Raw genomic sequence first — 21054 nt, 5'->3', positions numbered from 1 at the left:
AGAACATACCTGAGTTTAAAGTCTAAATTACCTTCTGGTAGATTAGATCAACTGAAGTTAACCACCAAAGCCACCGAGTCCTGCATGAGAATCACAAGGTTTGATTTTTCTGAAATAACTGAGAAATGCAGAAGATACCTAAACCAAATTAGCAGGCAGCTATCACAGTATATCCTGGCTTCTCCATAAAAAGACATCAGATACCAAAAAAATCAAAACTAATATTTATCTCTAATATTGCAGTTCTGAATAGTGTCAAAAGATTAACAAACATATCTATCCTCACACTGCTGACAAAGCCACCTCTAGAGAAAATGAATAGATACTCCAGATAGTGAGCTGGAGAGATCTCCTTTACAGTAGATCTGTTAGCTAACACCCCATTAAAACTATTTTTCAGATGGTGGAAAAAAAAAAGAAAAAACCCACAAAAACAAACCACTAAACACATGGACCAGGTAACAGTAACCACGAGGAACAAACTACTGCTACTATATGTTCATTTACAGTACCTACAAAGACTTGTATCTACCATCTGCCTACTGAGTTTGAAAGCAGGTTCCACATTTGATTCCTCTGCTATTAATAGAAGCTCTGGTTGGGGTGGGCAAGGTTACACCGGGCTAGTCACACTCCTATTTCCTGAATTGACAATGAAAGCCTCCCAAGTCACCTGTAAAGCATTACCTTTGCCATTGTGCAGCTGATTTGTACACACAAAGGTCAATCAATTTATCTAAACACGCTGCACTGAAGCAATTCAAGTCAACAGGCAAAGCTGCGTGTTGTGTGTATGTGCACAAGTATGTTTGCACTTGTTCATGTTTTTACATTGGTTTAAATTTAACTATCCCACATGATGGGTGGGTTTCCCACACACCAGCAGGTTTGGCTCTGTATGCCCAGGGCTGGACAAGACTGCTCACCCAAGAGCGTTGTTCCTAGACCAACACTGTGAAATCCTGTAGCAGGAAGGACTAAATCCACCAACAAGATCCTGCTTATACCAAAGACAATTTACTCCTGAATTCTACTATTAGAAGTAATAACTAGAATAAATATTAGAGAAATGCCCCGAGGGTTTGCATCTGTTTACGCTGCAAATTTATCAACTTAACTTCTTTATTAAATCAGCTCTCTTCAAGAAAAAAAAAAACTGTTTAAAATAGAAAAAGACAGTTACGGAAGCCATAAACTCTGAGATGAAAGCAATACTAGAAGTCATATTAATGTTTATCCGAAGTAGTTCAATTTATCCATGCTCTTTTAAAATCCTACCACTATGAGGAGCCCTCAATCTATCCCACACTGGAAGAAGTGACATGTATTTTTGTCTGACTTCTCAAGATCAAGGGGAATTGTTACTTCACTGATGCTGAGGAAAGAGAAGAAGCAGAAGTTGAACAAAAACTGACAGAGAAATAAATGAAGACCTCTCAAAACAAAAAGACCAAAAAGAAATCTCTTCCATTGGAGGGAGTCCTCAAGTGGAAGAGGCTCCACCAGAAAGGAAGGATGAAGAAATGGTGAAGGCAGAGAGTTAACAGGAATGGGGAGGTGGGGGCAAAAAAACATGATAAGAAAAAAAGAAACAAAGCACTTCAAGGCCTAGAGCGGGAGACCCGTTACCACAGGCACCAAGAAACAGAATCAGAAATGCAATCTTTAAGCAGAACTGCACGCATTAAAAAAATGAGGTGTTAAAAACACAGAAACTAAGGAAAGCATTTTATTATTTCTGCACTTCCTTAGCTTTTTCTGCTACCACCACAAGGGAGGATTTACCGGGAGGAGATGGATCTTCTGGAAGCACACCGTGCCAGCAAGGCTAAGGGAACCCAGACGGCTCCACAGCGCTGCTCAGAAGCCCCACTCAGGTACTCCGAGCTGCCTTTTGGCAAACCCGTGGCCCTCCAGTAACAAACAGGAGCACGGTGAGCTCCAGAAAGACAGCCGGGTGTGAGATCCCAGGTGTACGAACCAGGTACCACCCAACAGCCGGTCGGCCGATCCGTCCTCTTACCGCTGAGTACAATGGAACAAAGGCAGATACAACGAGATACCGAAGTCTGCTCGTAACGCCGGGCACCGTCCTGCCCACGGCGGCTCTGCACGTTGACAGGGCGCTGCGGACGCCTCCCTTTCCTGAGCCCTGCCGTACCGCACCCACCTAAGCGGTTCCGACAGCCCGCTTTAAAGCTGGAGCAGCCAACGGGAGGCAACGCCAGCCGCGCCTTGGGAGAACGGAGACCGGCTCCCGCACCCGATCTGCCCGCCATCCGCCGCGCGCCCACACGAAGCGCAGCGCTGCCCGCGCCCAGCCCGGGGCCGGCGGAGCAGGCCGAGACCGGGCGCGGCAACTCCTGCCCCAGCGGCGCCCCGAGGGCCGGCCCTCAGCGCCAGGCCGCCGACCAGCGGGAGGGCCGGGGCCGGGCCGGGCCGGACGAAGGCCGCCGCTCGCACGGCCGGCGGCAGGCGCCCGCCCAACGCCCCGGCCCGCAGGAGGGCGGCCGCCCGCCCGCCGCTCCCGCAGGTGCCCGCCCGCCGCTCACCCGGCCTCCCGCATGACGTTGCCGTCGCCGCAGTCGCAGGCGCCCCCCGCCTGGCTCCGGAACATGTTGTAGTCGTGCCCGGCGTGCTCGCCCTGGTGGAAGCACTCCGCGCACAGGCTCATGCAGGGCGAGATCCCGCAGGTCCGGCAGCGGTAGGCCACGAAGTTGGCCGTCCACACCAGGCCGCACAGCGTGGCCGGGTCGTAGGCCCGCACGGCTTGCACGAAGCCGTCCCAGGGCTCCCCGCCCGACAGCAGGCAGCGGCACCACTCCAGCGCCTCGCCCGCCGCCTCGCCGCCGCCCGAGCCCGCCGCCGGGGCCAGCACCCGCTCCAGCAGCGCCCGCAACTCGCCGGCCGCCGCCGCGCCGTTCTCGCCGCCCAGCGCCGCCTTCAGCCGCGTCGCCGTCGCTCGCTTCTCCCGGCCGCTGGCGCCGGTCCCCGCCATGATGCGGAGCCGAGGGGCCGCTACGGCCGCGCCGGGCTCCCGGCTCTGGGGCTCCCCTCGCCGCCCTCCTCTCCTTTCCTCCTCTCTCCTTTCCTCTCCTCCCCTCCCTCCCGGCGGCGGCGCCTCCCTCTCGCGATACCGCCGGGCCGCCTCTCCCCTCCCCTCCCTCGCCATCCGCCCCTCCCCTTCCTCTGCCTTCCCCGGCGGCTCGCAGGTTCGCGGCCCGTTCCGCCGGGTCCGGCCTTCCTCGGGGCGGCCCCGGGAGCGAGAGAGCAGGAGCGGGGGTACGGCCGTACCTGTAGGCCGCGAGAGAGCCGGGAGGGCGGCCGGACCGGCAGGAGCGGGGCCGGGGCTCGGCGCTGGGCGCCCATCGCTGGGAGCGGAGCCCCGCGCTGAGGTGGGCGGCGCGCGGCGGGAATGGGGGCGCCTGGCGCTGCCCGCCCGCAGGGGCCCGGCTGTCAGCTGCCGCGGGGGGCTTTAAGGTTAGAACCGCGCAATACACTGATGCTTTGTGTTTTTCTTAGCTAGAGTCAAGGGAGAGTGGGAAGGGACACATGAGGATCGAGTCCCACTGGAAACATGAAGAAATTAAAGCTCAAAGAACTGGAAAGCTGCCTGCAGCAGGTCGATACCTTTGAAAGTCCAAAAGTGCTCCTTGAGCAGTACCCGACGAGACCCCACATCGCAGGTAAGGTGCGCCCTGTGCTCTCGTAACACGTCCCGTTTTCTGCTTCTTCCTAAGGATGTTTGTTGCTTCCCCCACTGCGCTCATTCACAGCTTTCACCACAGACGTAGTTGACAAATTTTATCTAGGAAGATGGATCCATTAATTTTTAATTACGTTAACTTATTGGAAGTAAACTGATAATTTACAATCCCAAATTAGTGTCAGCGGATTTAAAAGACATGTTGTGATAGAAGCATCCTAGCCTGTAAATGGAACCTGGAATGGTCATATTTCGTGACGTACAAAACCAGTACTGCAAATACAGACACTCACCTCTACCATTATTCCGAATTTTTCCATTATCTTAAAAGTTTGCAAGTTTCTGTTGATTTTCCTCCCCAGAAAACTAGGGGCATACCTTTTCCACAAATTTAAAAGTTCTCTAATCTTTATGAATTATACCCAACAGACCAAAAATACTGTTGTTTTTTTTTCTTACCTGGAAATTTTTATTATAATATTATCTTATAATATTATAATAAAATCATAAATCTTTATGTGAAAATAAAATCTTATTTTCACATAAAAATGAAAACGAGGATTACAGACAGTGAAAACGTGGGGTTAATTTTGCATAAGAAACATTCAGTTCAGAGTTTTCTGAAGGCAGAAGAAAGTAATTTCTGTTGATTAATTGGATGTATTTGAAATTTGAAATTACTGATGGTATTTTTCTCCCCTCAGCATGTATGCTGTACACAATTCACAATACTTTTGATGATATTGAAAACAAAACAGTTGCAGATTTAGGATGTGGCTGTGGCATGCTCAGCATTGGAAGTGCAATGTTGGGAGCAGGGTGAGTATTTCAGTACTAAGTTCTGGTCATTTTTTTCTAGTATCGAATAGGACAAAATAAAATCAGAACATAGCAGTGCTGAACAAATCATAGGCACCCATCTGATGCTTATTTGTGCTATTTGCACAACATGTTTCTATGGTCAGTAACCTCTCAAGTAGTGGAAGAGATGGACAGTTGCCATGAAAGAAACAATAACATTTGTTCTCTCCTGAAGCACTGAATGAAGGAACACATGGAACTTCTTTCACAAACCTTATAAAGATACTTGGAAAAAAACAACAGCTACTCTCATTTCTATAAGCACTGAACTTGTTATTGCGTGCCTTTTTCTGAGTTAAAACAAGTTCACGCCACTCCTTTTCAAAAACTTGCTACAGAATTGGAACAGTTTCTTATTTTGCAGACTAAAGTGGTTGTTTCTGTGTGGTTTCTGTTTTAAAAATAGATTGTGTGTGGGGTTTGACATAGATGCAGAAGCATTGGAAATATTCAACAGCAACCTTGAAGACTTTGAGCTCACAAATGTTGATGTGGTACAATGTGATGTCTCCTCTTTGCCAGACAGCATGTCAGAGACTTTTGACACGGTTATCATGAATCCTCCTTTTGGTACCAAACATAATAAAGGTTTGTAATTCTGAAAGTCAGACAGATGCAATTAGGAACAAAGTATCAGGGGAGATACTTTTAATGAAATCTTTCTGTTGCAATATGGGACAATGTTTTGCTGTCCTGAAATCAGTTTTTTAAGTAGAGGTCAACCACTCCAGTGCTACAGCTAAAAATCACTGGGTTTCAAACACAACACTATTTCATATCCCTTATTTTTTTTTTATTAAAAACAGTTGGCAAAGTTGCAGAAACTTTTTCTGTAATGCATTCACTGCTGTTTTCTCAAATAGCTATTGCTTCAGAAAAATTGAAGCATGAAACAGTTCTCTTAAACTTGCATTTAGCAGTTCTGATCTCAGCACTCTTCTAGGGATGGATATGGTCTTTCTGAAAACCGCTTTACAAATGGCAAAAACAGCTGTCTACTCCCTTCACAAGACTTCAACACGGCAGGTAGGTCCTCCCTGTTAATAGAGTGAGCAATAAACAAACAATTAAGCAGCTGGTAATTTGTCATACTGTCTTTAGCTTCTTTGATTTGTTCACATTTCAATGGTTTGTGCCCATTTTGAGTGAATACTGATATCAAAGACTACCTGTGATTTTGCATACGTGGAGATAAGTACATCTAATGTTTTAGGTTGAAAAACAGAGGCATTGGAGACTTCCTAAATTCATACAGGTGTGTTGATATTCATAGAACTCTGTAAAAATCAGCCTTTAAAGACAGCTCTGTTTAACACTGCAGCATGTTCAAAAGAAAGCAGATGAATGGGAAGTGAAGATGGAAGTCATAGCAGGTAAAATTAATTTCTTATTAAAAGTATTTTCTTGGGGGCTAACAGCTGTAAGACAATACAAACTTAACATCTAGAGGGAAATTTAAGTATAATTTAAGTATAATTTAAGACTAAAAATGACACAAGTGTTTTTTAACCTTTTATTAAAAAAAAAAAAGTGTAATTTTATTTCTTCCTGGACTAGCTTTTGTCTTCAGGAAGAAATTACCCATCTTTCTGCTTAAGAAGGAATAACGTAACCAAAAATGTGAGTTCTTAAATGAGAAATCATCCTGCCATTGCAGTCAACCAAGTATTTTGAGCAGTTCAGTTATTTTCCTGATCCTTAAGTATCGTCAGCTATCTAGTTTATAGTCATACAACTTACTTAAGACATGGAGTTGCACAAGTGCATAAGATGCATTTTTGCTTCTCAGCTGTCCACTTATGTCTGATATAGGCGGATTAAATTTTCAGTCCTAATTAGTGAAGAAATTTAGCATAGACGTCAAAACTATTACCCAGGCAAGGCTCAGAGGTGGGCAGGAGAAGCAACAGAACATAGATGTAGGGTGTAAGTTAATAAAATAACAACTTACTTATAATAATCATTGTAGAGTAACAGTGTCGTTTTTTTATACTGTTCACAGAACTTAGATATGACCTACCAGCATCATACAAATTCCATAAGAAGAAATCAGTAAGTATAAAACCTAACACAACTGAGAAGAAAGTGTTTTGTATTAGGGCAACTGAATACCACTGAAAGAACCTAAGTTTTAGGGTCATATCTACTGGATGATTCATAGCATTTGAGAAAAGTTTCTTATGACAACAGTAAGTTCCATTGCGATTAATACTTAGTGGTTGAACAGAGGGGTCAGTAATGAGCAGTTTTCAGTTCTGAATTTATTGGTAGCTACTATGTAATATCACTTTGAGATTATGAAGTCAGGAACCTTTTACATTTGAATGGGATGCCAGAGAATTTGAGAGCATTGACAGTATAAACAAAACTATACATACAAAAGTTTTCCAGATTGGCATCTTAAGAATAAGCATGCTGCTTTAACAACAACAAGAAGTTGTAACCCAATGAAATGAATGTCTCTTCTCATTATAGGTTGACATTGAAGTGGATTTCATTAGATTTTCTACCAGAAACTCCTGAACTGAAACATGTCTTTAAAACCTATTTAAAATGAACTAATAAAAACAATGGTATTTTTACTTTAGTATTACTGAGCTCCATCTCCATTTTCCGTTTTCAGTTGTTTTGGTGCAGATTCTTCTTTTTCTGTTTCTTCTAGTGGTCTCTTCTTAGGACTTACTGGTTCTGCAAAATTGAATACATAGTCAATTTACAGTAAAGGAAAGTCTTTCCACTACCCCAAATCTTCTGGAAAAAAAGAACAACTTAAATTACTCTTAAATGTTCACACATGTTTGCCCATGCCTGGGTCCTAGATCGATCCTCAGCCCTGTGGCTATGATAGATGGTTTGCTTATTATGTGACTTTGAATTTCTACGCATTCTGAAATAATGAATGCATTCCTTGTTGTCCTGGTTTCAGGTAGGGCAGAGGTTGATTTTGTTGATAGCGTCTGGTATGAATCTGTGTTTTGGCTTAAGGAGAACAATGTTTATAATACATTTTAGTTGCTGTTGAGCAGTGCTGCGTAGAGCCAAGGTCATTTCAGCTTCTTGTACTCCCTGCCAGTGAGGGGGCTGGAGCAGTACAGGGAGCGGGGAGGGGACAGAGCCAGGACAGCTGACCTAAACTGGCCAAAGGGATGTTCCATACCCCATAACATCATACAGAACAACTCAACTGGGGGAGTTGGCCGGGGGTGTCACTGCTCAGGGACTGTCTGGGTATCAGGCCAGGTGGTGAGTGCATTCTGCATCATTTGTTTTGTAAATATATATACTGTTATCATTACTATTTCTGTCTCAGTAAACAGCTTTTTTACTTTAAAATCTCAATCAACAAGTTGTGGTGTGTCCCCCCCAATTCCTGCCTGCATCCCACAGTGGAAGGGGGAATTAGCAAACAGCTGTGTGTGTTTAGCTGCCTGCAAGGTTAAATCACAACACCTGTAGAAGTTCCACCACTAGGGCAGGTAAGAAGATGACAGAATGAAATCTAAGAGGTGTAGGGTTGAATGGTTGTGTTTTGTTGGTTTTTCTTCTTTGTTTTTAAAGTAGGTCACATCTAAGCAACAGAAAACTTAGCTGTTCATCTTCTCTGAGCCCCACCACTATCCAGAACTACTGGACTTGATATGCCTCAAGATGCTGGGGTGGGGATAGGGAGGGTGGCAGTAGTTGATGGTAACCACCATCCTCAGTGCAGAATGCCCTGAATAGCCTTGCAGTACAACCTCAGCATCTAGTAAATGTTTTAATACTTTAAAATGTATTTTGGACAATTTTAACTTTTGAAAAGAGTTGAACAGATGACCTTAACAGCTACTTTACTAGTACTGACAGAGGACAACAACTGAAGTACTACAGCATAGGGCTGAGATAGACCAGAAATAATTTTAGAAAATAAAAAATGGTCCATTAATAAGCCCTCTGGAATAAAGAAGGTGTATCCCATGCAGAATAGTATACCTGTTTTAGTACCATCTTCGCCTTCTTCCTCATTCTCAAACTTTATTTTCTTGCCCTGAAACTGTACCTTCCCTTTGTGTGCACCTTGAGGTATCTTCCCCCCTCTTCCTTTAAGTTTGCGTCCTGTTGGGATAAGATGACAGGAACTTGGTATCATTTGTCTTTTAATTGACAAGCTTAAAATTATCCTTTACAGTTAGTAATTATTTTGTGCTAATAAAATTGTGAATACATAACACCACTCCTAGAACACTGTAAATGCTTCAACCAGTCAGAGAGGACCTTTTCCTTTCTGTTTCAGCAATTCCTGCTGATCTTCTAGTATTTTTTTCAGAGCTTCTTTCTCTGCATCTCCTTCTAGCAATTCCCAAGTAACATCTTTGTTCCGAAGCTGTAAGTTTCCATTATGTGCTTCCTTAGCTTTTTCCAGAGCTTCTTTTGCAGCATCCTTAAATAGGATGATTCCCTTAAAAAGAAAAAATGGTATTTGCATTTGAATTTTATCATGAGAACACTCGACTTGAATGATGAACATATCCTGCTAGGTACCTCAGCAAGTTCAGTATTTGCATGAAATATCTAGACTGAAGCAAAACCCTCAAGCTATTATAACAAACACTCTCACTCCCAGGTTTTAACCCATCAGCTGAGGAGGCTGGAATCTCTACTCATCCTTTTGAAAGAATTTAAGCAAATGATCTTATTCTCTAAATATTCTACAGTTGCACAAGTCAAAGAGAAAAAAAATAATTATTTGATATAAAAGCATATGCATTTAATGATTCAGTTTCAAACTAATATGAAGATCTTAACTCCATGTCCAAAGTTATACTGACCTCCTTTGCACCTCTTACAAAGTGTATCCATTTGATTTCTCCATGATCAGAAAATACCGCATGGAGATCTTCTCTGCATGTTTGATCATCTAAATCACCAGAAAACTTCAAAAGACATCCTGTCTTTTCTTCTAGAGATTTCTTTAAAAAAAAAAAAGTTTTTTTTATTGAAAAGCCAAGCTTTAAATGTATTTTTCCATCCCTCTAGCGTAACATTAAAACATGCTAACAATAAATAAGCAACTAAAGTCAGCCTTCTTAATACCACAAGCAAGCAAAGCATCCTTGCTATGTATTTATGCTGATGTCCAAGTCTCATACAGCTCCACTCAGACATTTTTAAAAACAATTTTTATTTCTTTGCTTACTGATTCATTTATGTGTAAGTTGGGAATCCTTTCCATACGATATTTATGCTCTTGAAATTTTGAAACAGTTCCAAGGGCTGAGAACTCAAGTTGAAAACATACATAACACAGATTACATCCCTACAAGAGTCTCTAAGTAGGAGAAAAAAAATGGAAGAAAATGATCATCTAATTGATGCATTTAGGATCCTGTCTGAGCAGGCAAACGTACCTACTAATTCAAATCCAGGATAAGTCTTTAGCAAAATCAGTCTCTTGAAAATAAGACGCAATACCATGACAAAAGGAGGTCTTACTGTAGGTTAGTTGTGGAAGTCATCTCAGCTTTTAAGAAAGTGATCTATTATAGAATGTAAAGGTGTGACTATCCCCCACCTTAGCTTTACAGCGTGCAGCTGCAACGGGATTGTTATTGAAAATCCATGAGAAAACAGTTTTCAACTACAGACAGATAAGAAATTCATACCATCTCAGCATCTGCTGCTTGTTTCTGTTTTTCTTCTTTTTCCCTGTAGAGAAGTTAAGATTAGTTAAGAGACGGTTCTTGTATGGTCAGGTGATAAAACTAGGCATTTCTGCTGATAAGGACTTACTGTTTAGCTCTTGCTTTGGCCTCTACTTTGTTTTGTTTCCTTTCTTCATTTTTCTTTGTACAATACTCTTCCCTTCAATAGAATGTAAACTTTGTTAATACTACTTAGATTATTCCACTGTAATTACTTTATAAGACAGTCTCAACTGTTAATTGGCTACTTCTGTCTTTAGCATCAAAATGCTCATCTCCAAAGATCTGTGTTATTGATATCTGTAAAGCAGTATAGAAACTTCAATCCACCCTTGACCACTCTTATTAGCTCATACATCAGATAGGTGGACTTACTTGAAAAGCACTATCAGCTCTGTGTCTTTGTACTTTTGGTTTGGGATTTCTGTGAACTTCTTGGCAGATTCAACACTATCAAACACTGCAAATATTGACCCCTGTTGAGTGAGATACATTCAATTTTAGAATAATTTAACAAAATGTACTCCACAAGGCATCCCTGCCCCAGGTCTTACTGTTCACTGCAAGAGCTACCTTGAATGTTTTCTGCAGTGTCCTCCTCATTTGAATGTTTTCAACTGGACCTTTATCCTCCAGCCATTCTTTGATATCATCGAGAGTTGCATCTAATGGAAAGCCTTTCTGTAAAACAGCACAAAGCTTCAGTTGTATGCAACAAACTGTAATACTTCATCAGAAGTAACCCCCTGACTATCTACTATGAGTTAAACCAAGTTGACTATGGTTAGATGCTTTTCAGTCAAAGCCACCCAGAATAGCTCAGAGCAAAGGAAGAAGCTTACTTACAACATATACAGATCTGTTTTTAATTGCAGCCTTGTACTGGTCATTTAATTCAGGAAGGGGTTTATTTGGAGATCTTCTGATTTTAGTTTTGTCTTCATTTATTTCCATTAGACCAGTCTTGGATTTTCTTAGTGCTTCTACTATAACACCAAAATCTTTCGAAAGGCGACTTAACCTATCAAGTAAGGAGACGCAGGTTATGAAAAATACACAGGGCAAAGCTGAAGCCAAATGTTGAAACAGCAAGAGGAATGCATGTGCAGAACAGACCCATTTGACCACCAGAACAGATTTTAGTAGCTGAAAATTACCCTTCTATCCAAATTAGATGTACTTTGCTTTACCTGTTGAATTTGATCATTACTTCCAAAGGCACCCAACCATCATCTAATTTGATCTGTTCCTTTAGGAACTTGTCTCTTGGTAGGTTGTGATTGCCAAAATAGTACTGCAAAAAAAGAAAGATTTGTTTTGGAATATTCACACTTCAAAAGCTCTTTTCCATTAGACAGTTTACAGCAGTGGATAGAAACGTTCAAAATTCTAGTTATTTTTATTGGAATTCTCATGTTATTACTTCCTGCTTTAATGTGACACTTCCAAAAGTAAATCATAATAGCAAATTATGCAGCATGCTAAAATTTTGAACAGCACAGATTCCCAAACAGGATTTTTCCCCCCACAATTAAGCCTACTGAATTAAAATGCATCTTCCTACTTGCATGCAAAGAATAACCCCAACAAACACAGTAATTAATTGTTTACTGATGCACAACTTCCCATTACCAAGTCCCTACCAATTACAGTCTCTAAAAACTACATCTCAGTTCAGGTCCCAAACTATAAATTGAACTTACCTCAATTTGCTGACAGATTTTGCTTTCCAAGATAGACATGTTTTCACCATCTCCATTTTCAGCCATTTTCGCCAGCTGTGTGGAAGAGAAATTGGAGCAAAGTCACTAAATACTAATTACCAACTTCTACAGAGCTTTTCTGTAGTGTTGCAATTAATTGCAGCCTCTACAAGATCTTCAGCCACCTTTATTTTTGTGAATCAGCTCTAAATGGGACCACATTACTTCCAGATGGAAACTGGAACAATTAACAAACACATAAAATAATTCAGTATTTCAGTTTTTTGCATTCTACATTCAAGATTGTACCTTTTTTCTAGTCACAGATCCACAGCAATAGATTTGAACCAATAACAACTAACATTTGTCAAATCAAAACCAAGGCCTCATTGATAGGCAAAACATCTCTAACAAGATTTGTTTGATATTCCCAGTAAGTGTAACCACTTGTCAAGGAAAGAATGAGGAAAAATGCGGGTTTGTAAAGGTGCCAGAAATCAGTCTGAATTCAGCTTTAAAAAGGGAAGCACAGATTTTGACTTTCTCCCTTTGGGCTCTCATTACACTCATCGAACCCAGCTGCAGAAGATGAAGCAGATTCACAGCCTTCAGTTTCCCCAGTTCAGTCAATGAACATCAGGACTACAGGTGAAGATGGGTTTGCATTCCAGTCTTGCACATCCTAATCTCCACTACTGTGCTTCTACCTGTACCTAAACAGTCCCACAGCAGCCAGCCCAATTCCAGCAAACCAATCAGTTCACCACCTCACTCTGGTGCTGCCATCATCATTACACTCCCCCATGCTGTTATCCCTGGCACCTGACTCCCAAATAAGTTTCTGATGTTACCTAACTTTGTTGAATTTATTGTCAACCTACAGAATAGACTCAGCTTTTTCCCCTGGATCAACTAATTAACCACACATCGTGTGCCTCTGCAGCACCTTATCCAAGGAAGGCCAACCCACTGAAGAACTGTTCCACTTTATTCATTTTATCACTAATTTGTTACAGATTCTCAGAGACACTGAGATGGGGCTGGGAGAACAAGAGACCATGAAAACCAGGAACAGCTTTCTGTCTGGGGAAGGTGACTTAGCACACATTGCTATGGCTCTTCCCCAAGATGGCCAATTTTGTTAAGCGCTACGCAATCTTTTAAGTGAACCACCGGCCTGTAGGTGCTTTTCACAATGCAGCTCAATTATTTAAGATAACATACTAGCTTACTAGGAGCTGTGGAAAATGTTACTGTCTTGCATAGTCTGAGAGGGAAAATAATATGATGGATTTTAACTAAGTATCTTTTTTAAAGAAACCCCAGCACAAAGAGACAATGTGCAGCTGCACCTGCACTGAACCGAGGAGAGGAACCATGCACCACCAGCTCACAGCTGGCAGCATCCAGCGGGACAGCAGGAAAGGGCCAAGCGGAGGCAACTGCTATGAAATCCTCTCAGGGGTGAGATGCAGCCAGGCTACACCAGCCTGTCCCTTCAGCTGCTCTTGTTGTTTAGTTTTACAGTACCAACTGGTACTCTTCATGCAAGTCTCTGTTAAAATAAGATCAGGGGTCCTTTTAGGCCGCTAGGCAGTGCCGCCCAGGTGAGGAACGGGCAGAAGCAGCATCTGAGGTGACAGGGTGACAGAAGCGCTCAGCAAAGCCAGCTGTTATGCTTCGGTTTTGTCATTTAGAGAGAACTCCCGTTCAGTCTGCTGGGCGCAGCCTGGCTCTTGTAACCCCCCAGAAACACCCCTTCCGATCCACGCAGACACTCCTGTTTATACCGTCGGGTACCGCAGAGGCCATTAAGAAACACTGCGGTAGGAGTGCCATGCAGCGTTGTGGAAAAACGGGCCCTCGCCTTCACGCGGTCCCTCCCGTCCTTCACGGCCCCTCCGCAGCCCTGCAGCCCCGCCGCCCGCTCCGGGAGCCCAGCGCCCGCAGCGCGCCCTGCGCAGAGGCCCCGCTCCGCCGCCAAGAGGGGCAGAGCAAACCCTGCCTCCTCGATAGCGCTTCGGGGCAGAAAAACATCCCGTAAGGAAGCTTAAAGCAACAGAAGACTACGGCAAGCCCTCGAGGTGAAGCCTTACAACCGGGAAAGTTCTCCTCCTCGGCCCGGCATCCAGGCCGGCAGCGCCGAGCCGTGCGGCGCCAGAGGCCGCTCCGCCCGCCGCACACGAGGACCGCCGCAGCAGCGCGCGAAAGCAGGACGGGCGCGAGCTACAATTCGTCGTGCCGAGCGGTAGATGCGAGAAGCGCCGATCCCACTGCGAGCCCGCCGGGTCGCTCCCGAGCCTCCGGAGCCCCCGGGCCGCCCCGCAGCGGCAGCGCCCGCCACGTGCCGACGCCCGCGGGCACGCAGGGGCGCGGCGCGGGACGCCGACCAGCAGCGGGCAGCGCGCGGCCAGCGCGGCGGATGCGGGCGGCGGCACCATCCGCCCGGCCTCCGCGCTCCCGGCCTCGTTTCCCGGACGGCCCGGCAGCGGGAAGCGCGGGAAGCGCGGCCCGGAACGGCCGGCGGCCCCGGCCTCCTCGCGCGGTCCCCGTCGCCCGCCCGCCCGCAGCCGTCCCCGCGCGGAGCCGCCCGCACGCCTCGCCGCCCGCACGCCCACCTGCGCCGCTCGGCCCGGCTCGGACCGCGCGCGGCACCGCTCCGCCGCTTGAAAGGCTGCAGGCTGCGCCGCGTGCCCCGCAGCCGCCACCGCCGCCCTCACGTGGCTGCCGCTTCCGGGGCGGGGCCGCTGCCGGATACGGCGCCCGGGGGCGGGGTGCCGGCCGCCATAGCTGCGGCGATTAGACAGTGTGAGCGTTCATTCGAGCGCGCGTGCGTTGAAGATGCTAACGGTGCTATAAATACCGGCGTCACGTGGATAAAAGCTTTAATAGATCGCAGTGAGTCCGTCGATTCAGCTTACGTGCCGTTCCCTCAGTTCGCCAATGCACGAGCTCGCCGCCCCCGGTCAGGGCCAGCAGCGCAATGGCCGCCGCGCGCAGCTCAGCGCTAAACGGGTCAGGGGCCGAGGAGCCCCTTCAGCAGTGCTCGTTACCGTACAAAAAGCAGCAGCAATAAATAAATGACAGTATAACAATAAAGTCCGTGAACTTTTACACTCTGTTTAACGCATTCAGAATCCCTTGTCAGAAGTCACGGCAGACGCCGCACCGCCGTCCCAGCCCCGAGGTTCCCCTCGCAGCAGCAGGTCCAGGTCCGGCGCCGCGCTGCAGCCCCACAACCGCCCCGGCTTTCCCCAGAGCCAACACGCAGCGTCTGGGAGCTGACGGAACGATGCTGGCAGGCACTGTCCCTCCCGGCCTGGCTCGTAGCCCCGCACCGGGCTGCAGCTCTCAGGGGTGGGAGATGGGGCCCAAGAACGTCGGGGCCAGCTACGAGCAGCTGCTCCCATTATCGTGTTTTTCAAAACAAAAACATTTGCCCTGAACACGTACGCAGGTTGGCCTGCAGTTCTGCTCGCTGCAGAGATCGCCTTCAGCTGTTGTGGTGTCCTTTACAGCCCCACCAGACTGTTAATGACGCTCTGCTGTGGCCATTTCCAGGGGAAACAAATTGCCTTTAGCTCTTCTGCTATCTTGCTTGGCCTGTGTACATCAAGCAACAGCAGAGCTCAGTTCCTCAAACGACTTTACATTTTAGAGTCTGTAAAGAAATCAATCTGGACTCTTCAGTAGTTGGGCAGCTAACAAAACAGAACACTGAACCCATGAGCTTCTGACAGAGCACCAAACCAAGAGCTATGCACACATCACAGGGTTCCACGTCAAAGCTCAGAGTTGTGTGCAAACTACTACAAGCAAATGCAGGGGAAGAACAGTAAAAAATGTGAAATAATAAAAATGTTGAAAATATTTATGATTAGGGGAAAAAAATACAGTGAACTCAAAGTTCACCTCCTTGGATCCTGACAAATCCAATAAAATCCAAGCTTCTTTCCAAAAAGAAAGGGCAGGGAGTTCCCACCACAGCATGTCACAGCCCCGCACTGTCCCTCACTCCTGTACCAGCAGCAGGCAGCTGTTTCTGCTGTCATTCTGTAAGCAGGACTGCAGGGCCCGTGCTCTGTGATAGGATCACTTTTGTCAGACTGCATGCAGCCCCACAGCAGCAGGGAGATTCTGGACCACTCAGTCCCACTCCACCTTCCATTCCAGGAGGACGTGTTAAATTTCAAAAACAGTTATCATAGTAAGGCTTTTCTCTCAGTAAATACATACAGCAATCAACAACAGCTGCAAAACAATCCAAAAGACCTCTACAACACCATGAAGCCAGCATACAGTTTCTGTTTGCATACCTGGGCTACCAGGTGGTATTTCTTCCCCCTTTCTCTCTATGTACTCTTCTTCACTCTGACATCTGAAGGTGGATTTAGGGATGCCCTGCAACTGCCTGCAGTTCCTGGATGTGGTAACACTACTCTCCAAGTAGATATCACTGTGTATGTCTCACACATCAGATCCGTGGCAATGAGCTATTCCTACATCTATCTTCAGAGTGTCAAAGATTATATCCTGAGCCTGCTGCTCCACAGAAAAGCAAAATACATTGGTTTTGCTCATCTTAGCACCAAGTTAGTTCTACCCAGTGACTGGTAAAAATAAATTTGTTTTTCACAGTAGTTCTGATACAGCTGCACAACGTGTCATGAGAGTCATTCAAAAGTTTCCATGACAGAGAAAACATGGAAATATTTTTCCCATATTTACCCTTCTGAATTGTTTTAAACAAATTGTACAGTCCTTAATGAATGTGCACTAAGAGACTGTATTAGGTATCTCGTTCATGAGGTAATCAGTGCCATCAGGAATACTGTATCTGTTTTCTTCATCAGCACTGTGAAAATCCAATGCTTACACATTATACACACAGACACAGCCATGTGAACGCATGGCGCTGGGAAGGTTGCCTACTGCTTCCCACGTGTTTAGTTCAGGGTTGAATTTCTCAATACTCTGCAGATACGTTCCTTTGGAATAGGAATATCCTCCTGTCACATAGATGCACCCGTTCATCACCACCGCACCACACTCCATTCTCCGTTCCAACATGTGAGCCATCTGCTTCCACTCGTCCTGCTCTGGGTCGTAGCAGTCTGTGATCGTGGTCTGTCCACCCACAAAATAGATCTTGTTTTGTAATGTGATTGAACACAGTCCATATTCTTCAGGAAGAAAGGAACATGGTTCAACTCAGCATGAGAACACTAACTGACATGACAAACACAGGGCACACAGGTCAGCTGAGGGTCCTCAGTGAACTGAGGGGACACCTCAAGGATTTCTGCTACCCATGGTCAGAGCAAGCCCAAGGTGTTACAGAGCACACATAGGAAAGCACCAGTATGCACAGATAATCTCTTTAGAAACCTACTGTTACCAAATGTAGGAAATAAAGAAAATCCTTTTAAAAAGCATACAAAAGATCTTTGCCAAATGTCCATGAGCAGACAGATTTTATGGAAAGCTAGCTTGCTATCATACTTAATAAATGGTAGGCACTCCTTAGCCAAATACTTATGGAGTGATTTCCATACAACATATGCTTGTGAGAAGGGCTTTCCCCTGGTAAATGGTCAAGCATCCACTCTGGACATCACTGCCCTACCAGATACCTTCCTTTCAGTCAGAACATTCAAGGGGGTTTAAAGGCCCCCAGTTTGGAACAAAAACATCACATTTCAGAGCTTGTTGTTTACCTGGATGTGGACTTGTGGTGATGATGCTCCACTCATTGCTACCCGAATGGTATCTCTGGATCTTATCATAGGTGCAGCTCCCCCTGTAGCCGTAATGACCGCCGGTTACGTAGATGACTTCGTGCAGGACACAGGCGGTGGCGTTCCCAACACCTGCACAGTACAACAGTCACAACACACCGTCAGACCACAAACAGCACCCAGCGGCACTCCCATCAATAAACACAGTTTAAATAGCTTGTTAATTAGTGTTTTAGGATGAAATTATGCTTGCAAGTATTTAAATGAATGTGAAACTAAATAAACTGACAAGACATCTTATTTTAGCAGGATAAGTCATGAACAATTAAATAAAATTGCAGTAACTGACATGTATTGCACGTAACATAGACACAAATTAAAATCACAATTTTTATTCAGTCACTAAGGGCACGGTAACACTGGATTTGGAACAGGGAATCACTTCCACTATGTTTAACTCATTTTTAAGTGTCACATATGTGGCAAGGACAAAGTCAATGGAAGCTGAGATTACTCAGTGTCTCAGGGTATTTTTCCTGATATTTTTAGTCTTTCCCATATTATTAACAATGCTGTTATACAAGGAAGGACACAAATGGAATGTAGCTGTGATAGCTCTGTCTCTGGGAGAACAAAACAAAAATAAAACAATGTCTCTGCAAGATAACATGAACAAAAACTAGCATGTTGGTGAGTTTTTAAGCCTCCAAAAAGTTTCACACAGAAAATGGGCCCAAATATCTGTTTGCAGTATTAGTGTAGCATTCGTATTTTTAAATTAAAAATGGCTAATAGTAATATTTGTAGGAGATATATGAACATTGAAGAAACAGTGGCATGAGCACAGTAAGTGTTTTTCTCCTGTTAAATACCTCAAAATCTCTGAAAAAAATTACTTTGCAACAATTTACAATAAAATCTTTTAAAATATAACAAATAGTAAATAATTACGTTAAGTTGTAAAAACGTATGATAAGATGTATGATTGTTTATAAGCTTTATAACAAAATAATATCTTTTAGTTAGGTTGTTCTCCAAGCGCGTGTATTTTCAGTGGGTCACTATTTTGGCTGCTAAAAATAGGTATCTATGCTTTTCATTATCCTTACTCCAAAGATTTAACTAAGGATCCTGAACAGGTGATACTCTGGAATATGAGCAAGCTGCATGCAAGATGTCTTAAATGATGACACACTTATAAATAAACTGTACAGAAAACCATCAGACCTTATACCAAACTAACACAGTCCCTTTACTGGAGCTCAATTTTTTTTGACTGCTGAACAGACTCTAATCCCAGGCAGTTTTCTAACTTCTTTCCAACTCAAATAGAAGTTTATCTCCTGAAGGAAGACAAACTTAAATGGCACTGCCATTGCTTGTCCACTCTGTGCCCGACGGCACAGCCCAGTGCAGCCATTGGGTGTTTGTAGCAGCTTGGCCCACACAGGCCTGAACAAAAGCCTCCCGACATCAACGGAACGATCCCTCCGAACTTGACTAGGCTCTAGCCCTGAATGTGTCAGTGGCACTTCTCGGTGGCAAACACGAGAGGACTGACATTGAGGCCTCATGAGAGCTTACATACCTTTGATCATGTTTGCAATAGGAACCCATCTCTTTTTCAAAGGATCATAGAACTCAGCTTCTTGCACTGGAGCTCCCTTCCGGTAGCCACCCAGTGCGTAGATGCAGCCGCTCAGGGACACTGCACAGTGGTAGTATCTCGCATCAAGCATGGGGCAGCCCTCTGCCCACTCATCCCGCTCGCTGTTATATATCCACACAGTATCCAGGGCTTCGATGCTCTCTGTTCTGTAGCCTCCCGTCACATATATGTCTGGCCCCAGGCTTGTGACCCCATAGCTCTCTCGAGTGTGATCTGGCATTTCTGCTCCCTGGAGCCATGCGTTAGTTAAAGGATCCCAAATGTGAACTTCTGATAAGGGATGCCAATAATATCCTCCAACCACATACATGGTGGCCGTTGGTCTCTTGGAAAGGCCTTTGGGACTGGGGTTTAGGGCACTGTACACAAGGGACCTTATCTTATTATCATTAAGTCGGCATTTTTTTTGCAGGCTTAAAGCTGACCTCAAATACATGTTATCTAGGTCCAGTTTGATGCAGCTCAGCAGTTCATAGATGTCTTCAATTCTTTCCTCTACATTGTGTGCAACCCACCTAACAACAGCTCCGACAGCCACCTCTTCTTTCCAGACATTAAGGTTATCTCTGGAGAGGATGAAAGCCAGCTTCTCCTTGCTAACATCCAGGAACTCCTCCTGCTTCCACACTTCTTCAAACTGCCACAGCAACATCCTCCGGGATTCCTTTTCCAGTTCCAAGCAATTGTGGTGCTCAGCAAAGGCATGCATCCCAAGGCAGTTGTCAGCATCCAGGTGCCTGACCAGAAACTGCTCACAGGCTCTCTTGACTGAGACAAACTGGAGGAGATCAGCCGCCTGCAGCAGGCTTTGCACGTTTCTCTTTGTTATTTGGATCCGGGAGGTGTACGCATAATTCACGAGGGCTTCCAGCACGGCATGGCTGAGCTCAGGAAGCCTGATCTGCTTTTTAGATTTCTCTTTCATATCAGCTGTGAACATGGCTCTAAAATAACAGCTGCAAGCTGCCAGGACGGCTCTGTGGCAATGCAGCAGGACCCCCGAGGCGGCCTGAAGCGCAATGTCAGTGAATAGCCCATCTAGGTAGAACGCCCGGAACGCGTCCAGCAGGCACGCAGGGTGCGATGAGTCGCGGTAGGCGAACACGTAGTCCTCCTGCCCAGGCAGGGCCATCGTCACCACTGCACAAAGCCACCCGCAGCCCTGGTACTCACCCAGTGGGGGCCCCTCGACAGGGCCAGCAGCCCCCGGCTGAAGGGCGGAGAGACGCCGGCCCAAGTCGCTGCTGCCGCTGCCCCGCAGCTCCACAGCCCCCAGGGAGGGGGGGAAGGCTTATGGCAGCGATGACATACGGCCCCGCGGCTGTCAGCCCTATTAGGGACAGATGCTCCGGGAGCGTCACCAAGCCGGTGGCACACGGCCACACAACAAAGCCAGAGTGCCTCTGACAGCCTGTGAGGAGCAATGTGGAGAAGGGATCCCCTAAAGAGGAGATAAGGTGGGGGAGGGCTGAGCTTTCCTCAGACACCTAAGTGTTTGCAGAGCATAAATGACAGTCACAAACTGTGCTGGCTAATGCACTGTCAAGATTGTGCTGACTCCAACTTACAGGCAAATTGCCCGGGAAGAAGTTTATATGGCTATCACTGCTTCTGAAAATGAGGTTCACAGTTTCTCTTCTCTGCTGGCACATTTCCTAGAGATATAGGGATCCCTACATGTAAATGAAGCACAGCG

The 21054-nt window shown here is 45.4% G+C and overlaps 4 protein-coding genes across 15 annotated transcripts in view; 1 reads left to right on the top strand and 3 right to left on the bottom strand.

The window, feature by feature from the left end:
• Window positions 1-3103, bottom strand: part of UBR3 (ubiquitin protein ligase E3 component n-recognin 3) — a 94462-nt gene extending 91359 nt beyond the window's left edge. For 4 of the 5 annotated variants that reach the window (XM_090143980.1, XM_090143981.1, XM_031599493.2 and 1 more), the window contains exon 1: window positions 2553-3103. In XM_090143980.1, coding sequence (XP_090000106.1) covers window positions 2553-2998 — 446 coding nt within the window. In that variant the 5' untranslated portion in view covers window positions 2999-3103. Of the gene's footprint in view, window positions 1-2023; window positions 2340-2552 lie in introns of those variants that run through there. The other variant, XM_090143983.1, reaches the window with a different exon arrangement.
• A 41-nt stretch (window positions 3104-3144) lies between these two features.
• On the top strand, window positions 3145-7132 carry METTL5 (methyltransferase 5, N6-adenosine). Of its 6 annotated transcripts, XM_031599515.2 has the most exons (8): window positions 3158-3395; window positions 3523-3686; window positions 4411-4525; window positions 4974-5155; window positions 5511-5593; window positions 5889-5940; window positions 6570-6619; window positions 7043-7132. In XM_031599515.2, exons 2-8 carry the CDS (start codon window positions 3578-3580, stop codon window positions 7088-7090), a joined length of 639 nt encoding a protein of 212 aa, XP_031455375.1. In that variant the 5' UTR covers window positions 3158-3395; window positions 3523-3577; the 3' UTR covers window positions 7091-7132. The 6 variants fall into 6 exon arrangements, with proteins under 6 accessions (XP_090000128.1, XP_031455374.1, XP_090000127.1 ...); XM_090144002.1 differs by lacking the exon at window positions 7043-7132 and having other exon boundaries at window positions 3145-3282; window positions 3527-3686; window positions 6570-6812; XM_031599514.2 differs by lacking the exon at window positions 7043-7132 and having other exon boundaries at window positions 3145-3395; window positions 3527-3686; window positions 6570-6812.
• On the bottom strand, window positions 5474-14713 carry SSB (small RNA binding exonuclease protection factor La). 3 transcript variants are annotated; one of them, XM_031599507.2, is made up of 13 exons: window positions 14570-14713; window positions 11952-12026; window positions 11439-11542; window positions 11095-11269; window positions 10822-10929; window positions 10624-10724; window positions 10337-10408; window positions 10210-10252; window positions 9376-9516; window positions 8822-9005; window positions 8540-8662; window positions 7151-7255; window positions 5474-5604 (listed from the first exon to the last, which is right to left on the bottom strand). In XM_031599507.2, exons 2-12 carry the CDS (start codon window positions 12015-12017, stop codon window positions 7158-7160), a joined length of 1215 nt encoding a protein of 404 aa, XP_031455367.1. In that variant the 5' UTR covers window positions 12018-12026; window positions 14570-14713; the 3' UTR covers window positions 5474-5604; window positions 7151-7157. The 3 variants fall into 3 exon arrangements, with proteins under 3 accessions (XP_031455367.1, XP_090000125.1, XP_031455368.1); XM_090143999.1 differs by lacking the exon at window positions 5474-5604 and having other exon boundaries at window positions 6811-7255; XM_031599508.2 differs by lacking the exons at window positions 5474-5604; window positions 14570-14713 and adding an exon at window positions 14048-14070 and having other exon boundaries at window positions 6811-7255.
• A 149-nt stretch (window positions 14714-14862) lies between these two features.
• Window positions 14863-20524, bottom strand: KLHL23 (kelch like family member 23). The gene is made up of 3 exons (XM_090143998.1): window positions 19278-20524; window positions 17669-17821; window positions 14863-17134 (listed from the first exon to the last, which is right to left on the bottom strand). The coding sequence occupies exons 1-3, from the start codon at window positions 20488-20490 to the stop codon at window positions 16824-16826; spliced, it is 1677 nt and encodes a 558-aa protein (XP_090000124.1). The 5' UTR covers window positions 20491-20524; the 3' UTR covers window positions 14863-16823.
• Between the last annotated feature and the right edge of the window lie 530 nt (window positions 20525-21054).

This window comes from Phasianus colchicus, chromosome 7 (assembly GCF_987193195.1).
Source record: "Phasianus colchicus chromosome 7, bPhaCol1.hap1.1, whole genome shotgun sequence".
Taxonomy (NCBI): domain Eukaryota; kingdom Metazoa; phylum Chordata; class Aves; order Galliformes; family Phasianidae; genus Phasianus; species Phasianus colchicus.
This window is presented reverse-complemented; position numbering and strand designations above follow the sequence as displayed.